Below are 13,749 nucleotides of genomic sequence, written 5' to 3'. Positions count from 1 at the left end.
TGAGTTTATGCAACTGAAAACATTAGGCAGATTGAATAAAATTAATTGAAATAGCTCAATAAAGTCATTGTTTGAGTTGGTGTATTGTGGCAGTAGTTAAAACCATTGGCCTATTACGAATTTGAACTAAATTTTAAAATTAAATCATATACAAAAAAACATTCAACAAATTAAATATTCACAACTAATCATTGGAGGTAATTGGAGAATCTCAAAATATAAAACCACGATGCGATACAGAATACACTCTATGACCGCACCGAAATGAAACTTTTGTGCCATTGAAAGCAAACATGGTACCGGTACCACAAAAACATGTAGGTCTGAGAAGTTAAAAATGTGTATTGTGTCAAAACTGATCTATGAGTATGGTGAAAATTTTCAACATACCTTTTTTTTACTAAAATTCATTCGCACTCAACATAAAAGACTTCATTCTCTAATTGTATCATAACATTATCAAACCATCGTATGTAATCATTATTCAATCTTATATAATTGTGTCTTATCATTGACAGTCAACGATATAACAAGAGATCGGGGATCTTTGACATTTTTATGACAATCTATTTTTCCATGAATAATATCTCCCTCAGACACATTCATACTTTCATCTAGAAAGAAGACAGCTTGTTTCCAGTGAGTGGGGGTACAACAAGGTGACGTTGAAAACATTAGGTCGCTTTTATCCGAATGATTTTGGAAGATGTCAAAATAGCCAGCAATAGCAGAAAATGATCCAGATTTTATTATTTTCAAAGAAAAATCAGATTTATAATTAAGATTTTTCGATTGAACATTTCCAACATTAATTCTATGGACCACGCATGGTTCGGACATGACAGAAGAAGGATTTAACGCTTGAATTGTTGCTTCAGATAAAACTTGTTTTCGAAGACAAGACATTTTGAAACCATATACGTCTTTCCAAAAAGTGACATTGCTAGACACAAGTTTATCATCGTGAATGGCTATGAGAGATATTGAACAATGGTTAGGAAAAAGTTCACCAGTCGGAACAAGCCATTTATCCCTAGCATAAAGCACAGAATCAAGCATAGATTCATATAACAAAAAATAACCCATCCACTCGGAAATAATAATATCCACATTCGAAACAGGAAGATCGACTTCTTCTACACGACCTTTGAGTATCGTTATTCTGTCATCAAGATTATTTTCTTTGACAATATCCATTGCCTGAAACGCGATTTCAGACATATCAATGCCGTAAACGTGTTTTGCACCTGCTTTTGCAGCAAACATAGATAATATTCCAGTTCCGCAGCCAACATCTAATACAATTTTATCCACAAAACGCTCTTTGTTGTTAAATATGACATCTTTATATGAATTTGTTCTGACAGTATCTTGAAGCATTTCGGCATGAATATCATGATGTGAGTATGTTCCAAAATAACCTGCATCTTCATATTCTTCTTCTTCATAAACAGAAGTATCTTGACGACACGCAGCAACAGGACGATATATACCCACGTCTCCTGTGAGTATAATATCTTGCATGAAAGATTTCATTTGCGAAATTTGATTCGATGCTGCTGTCAATTTAATAGATAAGTTTTCCCTTTCTTTTTCACTTTTTTTAAGCTTTTCATGAAGAATTTGAATTTCAGACATTTTGTTATCGCCATCAGGATTATTTGAAATTGTCGCATTTAGATTTGACGTAAAATCAGTTTCATCTTCACTGTCAAAATCCGATCCATCGTCGAGCATAAATCGCAATAGAGGATCATTTTCTATAACTGGTTTGAGGTAATCGTCAATAACCCACTCAGATTTTTGAGCACTCAACTCCTCACTCGAAGGTGGGGATTTTTTAAAATATTTTTTTCTCAAAAAGTTGATTACTTTTACATAACCGAAAAAGTCTAACGATAAGTCACAAAGAGCGATCTGCCAGATATCAAATCCATGGTTGTTCTTCAGTGCAGTGTAATATGCTAATGGTGATGAAAAGGGTTCACCTGTAAAGATACAAGTCACTTGATCATCTGTGTTGTCCACATCAAGCTCCTCAAATGAATCATCATCACTTTCATCGAGAATCGGAGCAGCTTGGGTCTTGCATGTGGCCATTTTGTGTTTGAAGTTCTGAATTCTAAAGTCTGTTTGAAAGCTTTTACTGGTCTCAATAATCGCTGTAGTCCTATGTTTCTTTCTGTTTTTTTAAAAACAATAAAGAAATAAAAGATAGCAATTGCGACAGCACTGTTTTCTACATTCCCACCCATACATTGGCCTATAGATTTTTAATTTATTCTAGCGCATTGCAATCATTTTTCAAAAGATTGAATTATTTCTCAAATTTCTATACCGATATTTGCCGGTAGTTTGTGCGGATTTCACTGTTTCATCTGCTTTTCATGAAGAGTGATGGTAGGTGCTTTATTCTCAAACATAACCAAATTTTCGGTCTTACTACTTACTGAATACAGCGCGAAACACCGCAAAGAGCGCAAAACAGCGCGAAACAGCGCAAAACAGCGCAAAACAGAGGGAAACAGCGCGAAAGAGCGCAAAACAGAGGGAAACAGTGTAAAGCAGAAAAAAATTTTGCAATGAGTTCGGGGCACCTTGTTTTGAGTTGGAGTACCACGGCAGCAAATTAAAAACACAAACCAACGTATGTAGCCAGTAATGCTGTAATGGCAGGTCTGCCCCTGCTGGTGACACATTTTGGGTACCATAATTCAGAACATTTTCCATATGGATATGGTTGGCTTTAGGGTTAGGGTTAGGTGAAAAGCGACCTCCAGAAGTATGTGCACCAAGATGGCGCACAACCTAAAAATAGTATGTGTGTGTGTGTGTGTGTGTAGCGGATTCAGGTTGTGCGACATATTGCTGCACATACTTCTGGAGTACCAAAAAGGTAGATAAAATTTCGCATGATGACCTATAATCCGGTACATAACCTTGTAAATATGCCGGAAATAGCGCCATAAAACGGGTCTTACTACTTACTGAATACAGCGTGAAACACCGCAAAGAGCGCAAAACAGCGCAAAATAGCGCGAAACAGCGCAAAAGAGAGGAAAACAGCGCGAAACAGAAGGAAACCAGCGCAAAACAGAGGGAAACAGCGCAAAACAGGAGACGCAGTCATTACCACCTCCAGTATTATATATACGCTTTGGTCATTACCACCTCCTGCCACGAAAGAACCACGGCGCCTCTCGCCATGGTTTTATGGCGCTATTTCCGGCATATTTACAAGGTTATGTACCGGATTATAGGTCATCATGCGAAATTTTATCTACCTTTTTGGTACTCCAGAAGTATGTGCAGCAATATGTCGCACAACCTGAATCCGCTACACACACACACACACACACATACTATTTTTAGGTTGTGCGCCATCTTGGTGCACATACTTCTGGAGGTCGCTTTTCACCTAACCCTAACCCTAAAGCCAACCATATCCATATGGAAAATGTTCTGAATTATGGTACCCAAAATGTGTCACCAGCAGGGGCAGACCTGCCATTACAGCATTACTAGCTACATACGTTGGTTTGTGTTTTTAATTTGCTGCCGTGGTACTCCAACTCAAAACAAGGTGCCCCGAACTCATTGCAAAATTTTTTTCTGCTTTACACTGTTTCCCTCTGTTTTGCGCTCTTTCGCGCTGTTTCCCTCTGTTTTGCGGTCTTTCGCGCTGTTTCCACACTGTTTTGCGCTGTTTCCCTCTGTTTTGCGCTGTTTCGCGCTGTTTTGCGCTCTTTGCGGTGTTTCGCGCTGTATTCAGTAAGTAGTAAGACCGGTGTTTAAGGCTGTAAGGTGTTGATTAGGTCGTCATACAATTCATCGAATTTTAGTATATTTAGTAATATAATATTATGTAGAATAAAAGTAAAAAATTGTTTTATTGTACGTGCTATCCAAACGGAAACATACATGTGTACGGGACGGACTAAAAGTAGGCACTTGCAAATTAGGCACTTTTTTAGGCACTCATTTAGGCACTTTGGAAAAAAGTAAAAAGGGCGTAATACCTTGTAATAACATAATTAATTAGTTAAATATGGTCAAATTAAATGTTGAAAACGCAAATTGCAACGGGCAAACTCAATAGCAATATTTAAAACGCAGTATTAAAGGCAGTCGCACGCGCTTGGTCACCACATAAGCTAGGCACTTCGAAAAATAAATAAAATGGCATATTCACTAATAAAAGAAAGAGAAATAAAAATATTACCCACACTGATTAGCCTGAGTAAATATCTAAGAGATGCACTTGAGTCCAGTACTGGAGTTTAGAAATAATAAATTGTTACCGGTAGGCACTTTTTTAGGCACTTATTTAGGCACATCGAAAAAAAGGTGAAATGGACGTAGTAACTCCTAGAAAGATAATGAATTAGTTCAAAATATTTAAATTAAATGTTGAACGCGAAAATTGCAACAGTTAAACCCAATACTGTAATGATTTTTAAAACGTAGTACTAAAGGGAGACGCACGCGCTCTGTCACCACATATGCTAGGCACATATTTAGGCACTTCGAAAAATAAAGAAACTGGCAATTATCACTATTAAAAGACAGGGAAATAAAAATATCACCCACACTGATTAGCCTGGGTAAATATCCAACAGATGCACTTGAGTCTAGTACTGGAATATAGAAATAATAAATTGTTACCGGTAGGCACTTATCTAGGCACATCGAAAAAAAAGGTGAAATGGACGTAATAGCTTTTAAAAAGATAATTAATTAGTTAAAAATTGTCAAATTAAATGTATAGCACGCAAATTGCAATGGGTGAACCGAATAACAATATTTAAAACGTAGTATTAAAAGGAGTCACACGCGCTCGGTCACCACATATGCTAGGCACATATTTAGGCACTTTAAAAAAAGAAGAAAATCGGAATTATCACCAATAAAAGACAGAGTATCAAAAATTTTACCCACACTGATTAGCCAGGGTAAATATCCAATAGATGCACTTGAGTCTAGTACTGGAATTTAGGAATAATAAATTGATACCGGTAGGCACTTATTTAGGCACTCCGAAAAAAAGGTGAAATGGACGTAGTAACTCCTAGAAAGATAATGAATTAGTTCAAAATATTTAAATTAAATGTTGAACGCGAAAATTGCAACAGTTAAACCCAATAACGATTTTAAAACGTAGTATTGAAGGGAGACGCACGCGCTCTGTCACCACGTATGCTAGGCACATATTTAGGCACTTCGAAAAATAAAGAAAATGGCAATTATCACTAATAAAAGACAGAGAAATAAACATATTACCCACACTGATTAGCCTGGGCAAATATCCAATAGATGCACTTGAGTCTAGTACTGGAATTCAGGAATAATAAATTGTTACCGATGGGCACTTCGAAAAAAAGGTGAAATGGACGTAGTAACTCCTAAAAAGATAATGAATTAGTTCAAACTATTTAAATTGAATGTTGAACGCGGAAATTGCAACAGGTAAACCTAATAACGATTTTTAAAACATAGTATTAAAGGGAGACGCACGCGCTCTGTCACCACATATGCTAGGCACATATTTAGACACTTCGAAATATAAAGAAAATGGTAATTATCATGAATAAAAATACAGAAAATGAAAATATTAGTCAAAATTATTAGCCTATTTGAATATCCGATGAATGCACTTGAGTCTAGTAGTGATATTTGAGAATAATAAATTGTTACCGTTAGGCACTTTTTAGTCACTTGTTTAGACACTTCTAAAAATGCGTAAAATGGGCGTAATAACTTTTAAAATGATAATGAATTAGTTTAAAATATTCAAATTAAAAAATTAATATGCAAATTGCAACAAGTAAACCCAATGATATCGGTTTTTATATTCTGCATATTTGAAAATATATTAATTCTTTACTTTGTAATTTTGTTTTTGATAAATTAAAATATAAGACATCCCTCGAAAAAAAGCCCTAGTGGTAATTTTAGGAAGAAATTTGAAATAAGACACTGTCTTAATTTCGGGGAAACACGGTAAAAGGTGTCTACCGGTAACAATTTATTATTCTCAAATACCACTACTAGACTCAAGTGCATCTATTGGATATTCACCCAGTTCCAGGCTAATCATTTTGACTAATATTTTTATTTTATTTTTTTTTATTGGTGATTATTCCCATTTTTTTTTCGATGTGCCTAGCATATGTGGTGACAGAGCGCGTGCGTCTCCCCTTAGTACTAAGTTTTAAAAATCATTATTGGGTTTAACTGTTGCAATTTTCGCGTTCAACATTTGATTTAAATATTTTGAACTAATTCATTATCTTTCTAGGAGTTACTACGTCCATTTCAACTTTTTTTCGATGTGCCTAAATAAGTGCCTATCGGTAACAATTTATTATTTCTAAATTCCAGTACTAGACTCGAGTGCATCTATTGGATATTTGCCCAGGCTAATCAGTGTGGGTAATATTTTTATTTCTCTGTCTTCTATTGGTGATAATTCCGATTTTCTTCTTTTTTCGAAGTGCCTAAATATGTGCCTAGCATATGTGGTGACCGAGCGCGTGTGACTCCTTTTAATACTACGTTTTTAATATTGTTATTCGGTTCACCCATTGCAATTTGCGTGTTCAATATTTAATTTGACAATTTTCAACTAATTAATTATCATTTTAAAAGTTATTACGCCCATTTCAACTTTTTTTCGATGTGCCTAAATAAGTGCCTAAAAAGTGCCTACCGGTAACAATTTATTATTTCTAAATTCCAGTACTAGACTCAAGTGCATCTATTGGATATTTACCCAGGCTAATCAGTGTGGGTAATATTTTTATTTCTCTGTCTTTTATTAGTGATAATTGCCATTTTCTTTTTTTTTCGAAGTGCCCAAATATGTGCCTAGCATACGTGGTGACAGAGCGCGTGTGTCTCCTTTTATTACTACGTTTTAAAAATCGTTATTGGATTTAACTGTTGCAATTTTCGCGTTCAACATTTAATTTAAATATTTTGAACTAATTCATTACCTTTTTAGGAGTTACTACGTCCATTTCACCTCTTTTCCGAAGTGCCTAAATAAGTGCCTACCGGTAACAATTTATTATTTCTAAATTCCAGTACTAGACTCAAGTGCATCTATTGGATGTTTACCCAGGCTAATCAGTGTGGGTAATATGTTTATGTCTCTGTCTTTTATTAGTGATAATTGCCATTTTCTTTTTTTTCGAAGTGCCTAAATATGTGCCTAGCATATGTGGTGACCAAGCGCGTGCGACTGCCTTTAATACTACGTTTTAAATATTGTTATTGAGTTTGCCCGTTGCAATTTGCGTTTTCAACATTTAATTTGACCATTTTTAACTAATTAATTATGTTTTTAAAAGGTATTACGCCCTTTTTACTTTTTTTCCAAAGTGCCTGAAAAAGTGCCTAATTTGCAAGTGCCTACTTTTAGTCCGTCCCCCCATGTGTACCTACTACCTACCGAGCAGTGGAGTAAACGCCTACGTACCATGCGTTGCGCCGAGAAAAACAAGTGAAAACATCAACATACAGGGATGCGAGGTGACGCTCATGAGCTTATCAGTCACTTTCGTGGGATTCCAGTATGATACGATACTGAAGAAAAAATTGTGTTTATTGCAAAAACAAAATATGTATATTACACAACATGATATGAAATTGGAAAGTTTACATCTAAAACATTGATTAAACAATGCGCGGTCGTATTTTGTTTTAAGAAAATCTGGCAACTCAGTTGAGGAAACACAGCCCGGTGAATTTGAAAATCGAAACAAGAAGTCTCGGGAAATGATGAAGATTGTGGTTGAGTCGTATCTTTTTGTGCGACGGTCTTATGATATTTCTTTATCAGCTCTTCATTGAGATTTTCTGATGTACTTAAAAACCTCAAAATCGTTGTCATTTAGGTCATGGTAGTTATAACTACGTTAGTACGGCGGAACCAGTAACTTATCGTTAGTCAGTCACGGCACCGTACCGGTACCGGTATTTCTGTATTTAAGCAGTTAAACTGGGAAAGTTTTATTATTTGTCAACCAGGAAAAAACAGTCATGATATAATAATAATGATGAAGCAATAAGAATAACGTTTCTTTAGCCAGAGTCATGATTGGAAATCACTTACCGTTATTGCTGTAGCCTATATTGCATGCAAAAAATAATTATTGACAAAATATTCAATAATAGTCAAAATTCAAAAATTTTCTCCAGACAATAAAAGTTAACAAGCTCATAAATATTACTTATTGTTTTTCAATAAGATTTGTTGATCTGTGATCTTCATGAAAATATTAGTACAAGGGATAGCAATATAACTAATTTTGAATATATCCGATTCGTTTTGGACATTTCTAATTACCCAAATGCAATCAAAGTAAAATATAATTATAGTTGTATACTGAACTGTACTAGACCCTATTTATCTACTGGTCATGTTTTGGTAGTTATTAATTATATTGTTGAAAATATCTCACAAATATAAACCATCACCGTTTTGCATCTAGACAACTAGTATTCATCATAGAAAATAGGGCCATGGATGGACGAGGAATGGATGTCGACCTTGCATCAAATGTCAAGTCATTGGCAATGGGAATCACACAATATCAATATCATAAATCAGAAAGTAATCTGTCTCATGTACTTCGCCATACTGAGGTTTTGCTCGGGGCATTAAACATGCATTCATCACACCAGCTTTTCAATTCAAGAAGTGTTCTTGGTTCCGAATGTATCGCATCAATGGTAAAGTTGATATCAGATTCTACGACGGATTCCCATTTATTAAGTAAAATAGTTGAGCTACTCAATACAATTTCAAAAGTCACAGATGTATGCTCTCATCTCCAAGAATCATTCAGCTTGGCTTCTGTGCTGTGTTTGTATATTGTACAACACTGTCAATTAGAACATTGTAGTCACATAATGCCCTCTGCTCTATTGCTTCTGGAAAAAGTTACATATGCCAGACCTATATCTTCTGGTATAAGTCATCTGAATCAATTATTAACATATATTTTACAAGAAATTGAAAAAGGAGAAAGTGATACTGGCCTTCCATGCTTGAGGGTTTTAAACAATCTAATTGTGAACAATATGTCAATACAGATTCAAACCAAAGCTCTTATGAATTCAAAAAGAACAAAGAATTTCATGTTGTTATTGAAGCATGGAGTATCTCAACAAAGTATTTTGTCACTTTCGATTCTAACGTGTATATTTTGGGGAGATGATATTGCCAAAAAACTATACAGATCTCAGAATTGGTTTAAGGCAATGAAATTAATTTTTTCCACTTTGAGTGGATATGTGAATTCAGATGCATTAACAGTAGCGGCTGATTTATGTACGGAACTTTTGAAACATGGAGAAATAGCTCAGCAACTTGCTATGTACGAAGAAGAAAATAGCTGCTCTACTAAGTTGTTTGATCATCTCAGTGAGGTACCGCGATCTTCATCAAAGATTCTTCAGGTTATTTGTGCTTTTTGTCACATAGGTTTGGTTCGATCAAGCATATGCCAGCGAATTTTAAAGGATGATATGCGTTGCTGGAAAATATTGTTAAACGTTGCTAGGGCTGAAAAACACGATCTATCAACATCATTGGAAAACTCACCATCACTTCTCGCTCTTGATTTGGTGAAAGAAATGTGTGAGGAAGTTGTAGAATCTGCAAATGAACCAATGAATGAGTGGACAAACTATCTATTTGCTACGTTAAATATCCACTTATCACAACCATTTCATAATGATCCTTCCCAGCTCAAGTTCTGTCTTCTTAAAATTTTAAAAAGTTTGCAAATTTTGCTTTGCCTATCATCTGAAGATGATGATTTACTATCAAAAGTTGGCAAGAATGTGAATTGTGATGTTTTAGAATCTGTACTTGAACATCAACTTACTCAAAATCTTACTGGAATTGTTACAACACAACCTGATTGGAGTGAAATCGGAGTTGATGTTGTTTTAACCACACTCGAGTTAATGCTCAAGGTGAAGCATGTTGTGCCAGGATTGGAAAAAGTAATGTATAAAACTTTACAAGAAATAAGAATGGTGCCATTTCTTGTTGCTGCTTTATCCAGTGGTAAAAGTAGTAAAGTTCAATGTGCTTTGCGCCTTCATCAAGAAGCTTCTTCTTTACCTGACTTTCCTTCAGTTTTACTCGGTGAAAGGATGGCTGAAGTCAATAATAAAAGAGAAAATTTTAACAGTGGTATTAGAATGCACAAGATTTCAGTACATGATGCATCAAAGGATTTAAAGACTGTGCAGTCTAATTTTGATCGACCTGATGCTATCTGGAATGATGTACATCGCACCAATGTTCTTGACAACATAAGCGTCGCTTCTGTTTCAAGTAGTTCTTCTTGTGAGGATAAAGAAAATCTTGATTCGCTAATTAACAAAATGCAGGGTAAATTGCAGGTTGATAAAAAACTGTCTGGAAGGACATCACAGATAGTGGAAATGTATGAACAGAAGATATCATCTCTCCAAACTAAAGAAAGCCACTTGCAGGATCTACTTGATGCTAAAGCTCTAGCACTTGCCCAGGCTGACCGGGTTATTGCTCAAAATAGATGTCAACGAATACAATCTGAAGAAGAATCAAGGAGATTGGCTCATATGCTGCAAGAATCTGAGATTAAATGTGAACACCTACTTTTGGAGATTCAAAGAGTGGAATCGAATCAGAAAGATGTTGAAAAAGAGCTCGAATCTACTGTGGAAGAAAACAAAAATTTGCAAAAAATAGCAGAACAATACGATAGCTTGCAAGCGGCGTTTAACGATAAAAAACATAGAATTGAAGTGCAGGAAAGAAATCTGGCTGCTCTTTCCCAAGAGTATGACACATTAAAAGAAATGCATGATATGTTCCAAAAACACAATGAAAAATTGAAACAACAGATGAATGAAGGGGTACATAGACTTGAAGAGTTGGAAGAAGAGAGGTTAAAACTTCTGAAAGATGCAGGGGACAAACAAATGCAAATTCACGAACTTGAAGGTCTTGTGATGGAGAGTGAGAAGGTTGCAAGACAACTTCTTGATGAGAAATCAGAGCAAGAAGTTTTAATCAAGAATTTGAAGTCGAATATACAAAACTTAGATGAGGAAGCAAAAAGTCAAAAGATAAAGCTTTCTTCTCTTGATCGAACTAAACAACAATTGGAACATCAATTGAAAGAACGTGGAAATGAAATTAAAAGACTTCATCAGAGAAATGATACACAAGAGAAAAAGGTTGTTTCTTTATATTCTGAAAAAGAAACTCTTACTCAAGAAATTTCAACCAAGGATGATGAAATTAAGAAACTTCATGAGAAGTTAACAGAACAGAAGCAGACTTTCCTAAAGATAACTCAACTTTCAGCCGCGTTACAAAACAGTCAAGGTTGAAGATAGTTTTGAAAGTCAAATTTTATGATTCGTCAGTAATCAATGTGTACCAAAATTTTAAATATGGCTCAATTTGTTGCAGATGCAGTATTGATTAAGTTGGATAATTTTATAAAATATTACCCTTTTTATCATTGGACATCACATTCCTCAATGCTTAATAATAGGTTTTCAAATGCCAATAATCTTTGTAACTAGGAATTATAGCCAGATTTGCTCATTCCTGGACTATTTTGCTTTGTTCTTTTTGTCAATATAAAATATTATTCCAAATGCATTTACTGTAGTATTATGGCGAACTCATTTGAGTTCTTTTTTTCAGTTTTTACAGGTTTCCTTGTATAATTTGCTGGAAATATTTACCAAATTATTGATTTATATATCGGGTGCCATCTTTGGGTAAATTTTCTTGATGGAAACACTTGTTTCGATATGAAATTTTGTTGTTGTAAAAATACATATATATTTAAACACATTTTTTTCAAAACAGTGAGTATATGGCTGCACATGGGGGCGATAAGGAGTTATCTCACAGTCTTTGAATTTGAGCTCAAAATATCACAGCTGGAAAATTGTTTGATGCGGAATTTCTCAAAAACATTTAGTGGAATATCATTTACAACATGGATTGGTATTTGGCGAAAATCGTCGTCAAGATTGGGATATTCATACAACGCCATTCTAACTTTTGAAATTTATAATACAATTCGAACAATGTGTAGATTTTTTAAAAATAACATCGTAAATTACTGTTGTAGGTCCAGATCGTATAGCAAATCGCTTTAACTTGAAATTCTTCTATATCAGCCTCTATTTCCTCTTACTTTAAATCTGATATTGATTGTCATTACTGGAAACGAAACCTTAAAAAATTCATTCGATTAAACTTAGAAAGCTAAGTATCTTGTTTTGACAAAGCGCATTTACAAGGACGTAAACACATGAAGTCAGCTGATCCGAATGATGACAACAAAAATGAAAAATACAAAAGTTTATGTGTTTTAACTCTTGAACCGACATGGAGTTGGAAGGATAATTATATATAATTTAGTTTACAATTTTGATGCCGAAGAAAGTAAGTGAGTAGGTTATCTATCGAATTTACACAGTTCAGCCTTTTTGAATTTTTTTTGCCTGGCTAATTGGAGGAATACCCCACAAGTCATCTGGTGGGTTTGGTGGTCGTCTCGCATGGTTCCATTACATTTGAACCCACGTACATTTGAACCCATGACAATTGCACCTATGGAATTTTTTTTGTTTCACGGATAGTTAAACCCATACTAACCCTAACCCATGGGTTTTAGCACCCGCATATAGATTGAGCCCGTGGATATACGCATGGGTTCAAATGTACGGTCACCGTCTCGCATAACCTCTATATAGGTAGTCTAGTAGGTTTTGTTGGTGGTTCAGCTGGCCATGGCCTGCTCACCAGTGCTAACCCTAACAGTATCCCAAAAACTTTATTCCCGATCATATAATTCAAATAGATATAGAACCTTGTGTTTTTCTGGTTAATAACCAGTTTTGGTTTCCCGCGGCTTCCATTTCCCTGCGGAAAGATGTCTTGAATTTTATAATTCTGTCTGTTATTTTTTTCTGGATGGAAAAAATAAACTTGACCACGATATTATGAAAGTTCACTTACCAACGTACCGTTCTGGCGGTCTTGTGAAGCGAGGTTATGACTAAGTGACTAAGTCTTGTTGGTAATGAGGTTTTCGTTAGGTTACTCAATGCGGTCTCTGAGCCACGAGAGAAATGTCAATACTAAGTGTGATTGACAAACATTAAACATATTTATCAATGTCCCACACGACAAATCACGATAATTGTAGACTAGGTAACCATGCACCAAATTCATAAATCCTTGGTGCGATATATATTAGCAAATTATACATCTACTATATTCTCCTATTTTGGTATTATCTGCATCAATTGTCCACGTGAAGTAAATAAAGAATAATGATCGTCCACGGGTGGATAGTCTACCAAAAACGTACGGCACTGAGCAGGCTATGAACAGACAAATGTGTGTTTATTATAAAGCGCTTACGAAAACCTCAGTTCGATCTCGACGCTAAATTTCTTAAAAATGATCTATCATAAAACGATTACGAAGTGACACATGATATCTATGTTGGTTTTGCATGAGAAAACACATAATGTAATTGGTGAAGTATAAGTGCGAAATGGGAAAAACAAATCTATCTCTATTACTAATCTCTTTGCTTTCGCGATTTGCAAAGCAAGAAGTTGTTGTTTTTGCTTTGATCGGCAATATGTCACGCATGCTGCAAGTTGTGATGTTTTCATCGTAATATCGATCGCGAAATTCCCCGAATT

General features: G+C 35.2%; 2 protein-coding genes across 4 annotated transcripts; one reads left to right on the top strand and one right to left on the bottom strand.

Moving 5' to 3' along the window:
- Nucleotides 1–13: 13 nt before the first annotated feature.
- LOC120325703 (protein arginine N-methyltransferase 3-like) lies at nt 14–7,559 on the bottom strand. Of its 3 annotated transcripts, none has more exons than XM_039391811.2 (2): nt 7,481–7,559; nt 14–2,182 (listed from the first exon to the last, which is right to left on the bottom strand). In XM_039391811.2, exon 2 carries the CDS (start codon nt 2,098–2,100, stop codon nt 481–483), a length of 1,620 nt encoding a protein of 539 aa, XP_039247745.2. In that variant the 5' UTR covers nt 2,101–2,182; nt 7,481–7,559; the 3' UTR covers nt 14–480. The 3 variants fall into 3 exon arrangements, with proteins under 3 accessions (XP_039247745.2, XP_077967579.1, XP_077967580.1); XM_078111453.1 differs by lacking the exon at nt 7,481–7,559 and adding an exon at nt 7,454–7,472; XM_078111454.1 differs by lacking the exon at nt 7,481–7,559 and having other exon boundaries at nt 14–1,502; nt 1,989–2,427.
- A 793-nt stretch (nt 7,560–8,352) lies between these two features.
- On the top strand, nt 8,353–11,875 carry LOC120325702 (protein CIP2A homolog). Its single transcript, XM_078111452.1, has one exon. The coding sequence runs from the start codon at nt 8,527–8,529 to the stop codon at nt 11,398–11,400; it is 2,874 nt and encodes a 957-aa protein (XP_077967578.1). The 5' UTR covers nt 8,353–8,526; the 3' UTR covers nt 11,401–11,875.
- Nucleotides 11,876–13,749: the final 1,874 nt, after the last annotated feature.

This window comes from Styela clava, chromosome 4, assembly GCF_964204865.1.
Source record: "Styela clava chromosome 4, kaStyClav1.hap1.2, whole genome shotgun sequence".
NCBI classification, from domain to species: domain Eukaryota; kingdom Metazoa; phylum Chordata; class Ascidiacea; order Stolidobranchia; family Styelidae; genus Styela; species Styela clava.
This window is presented reverse-complemented; position numbering and strand designations above follow the sequence as displayed.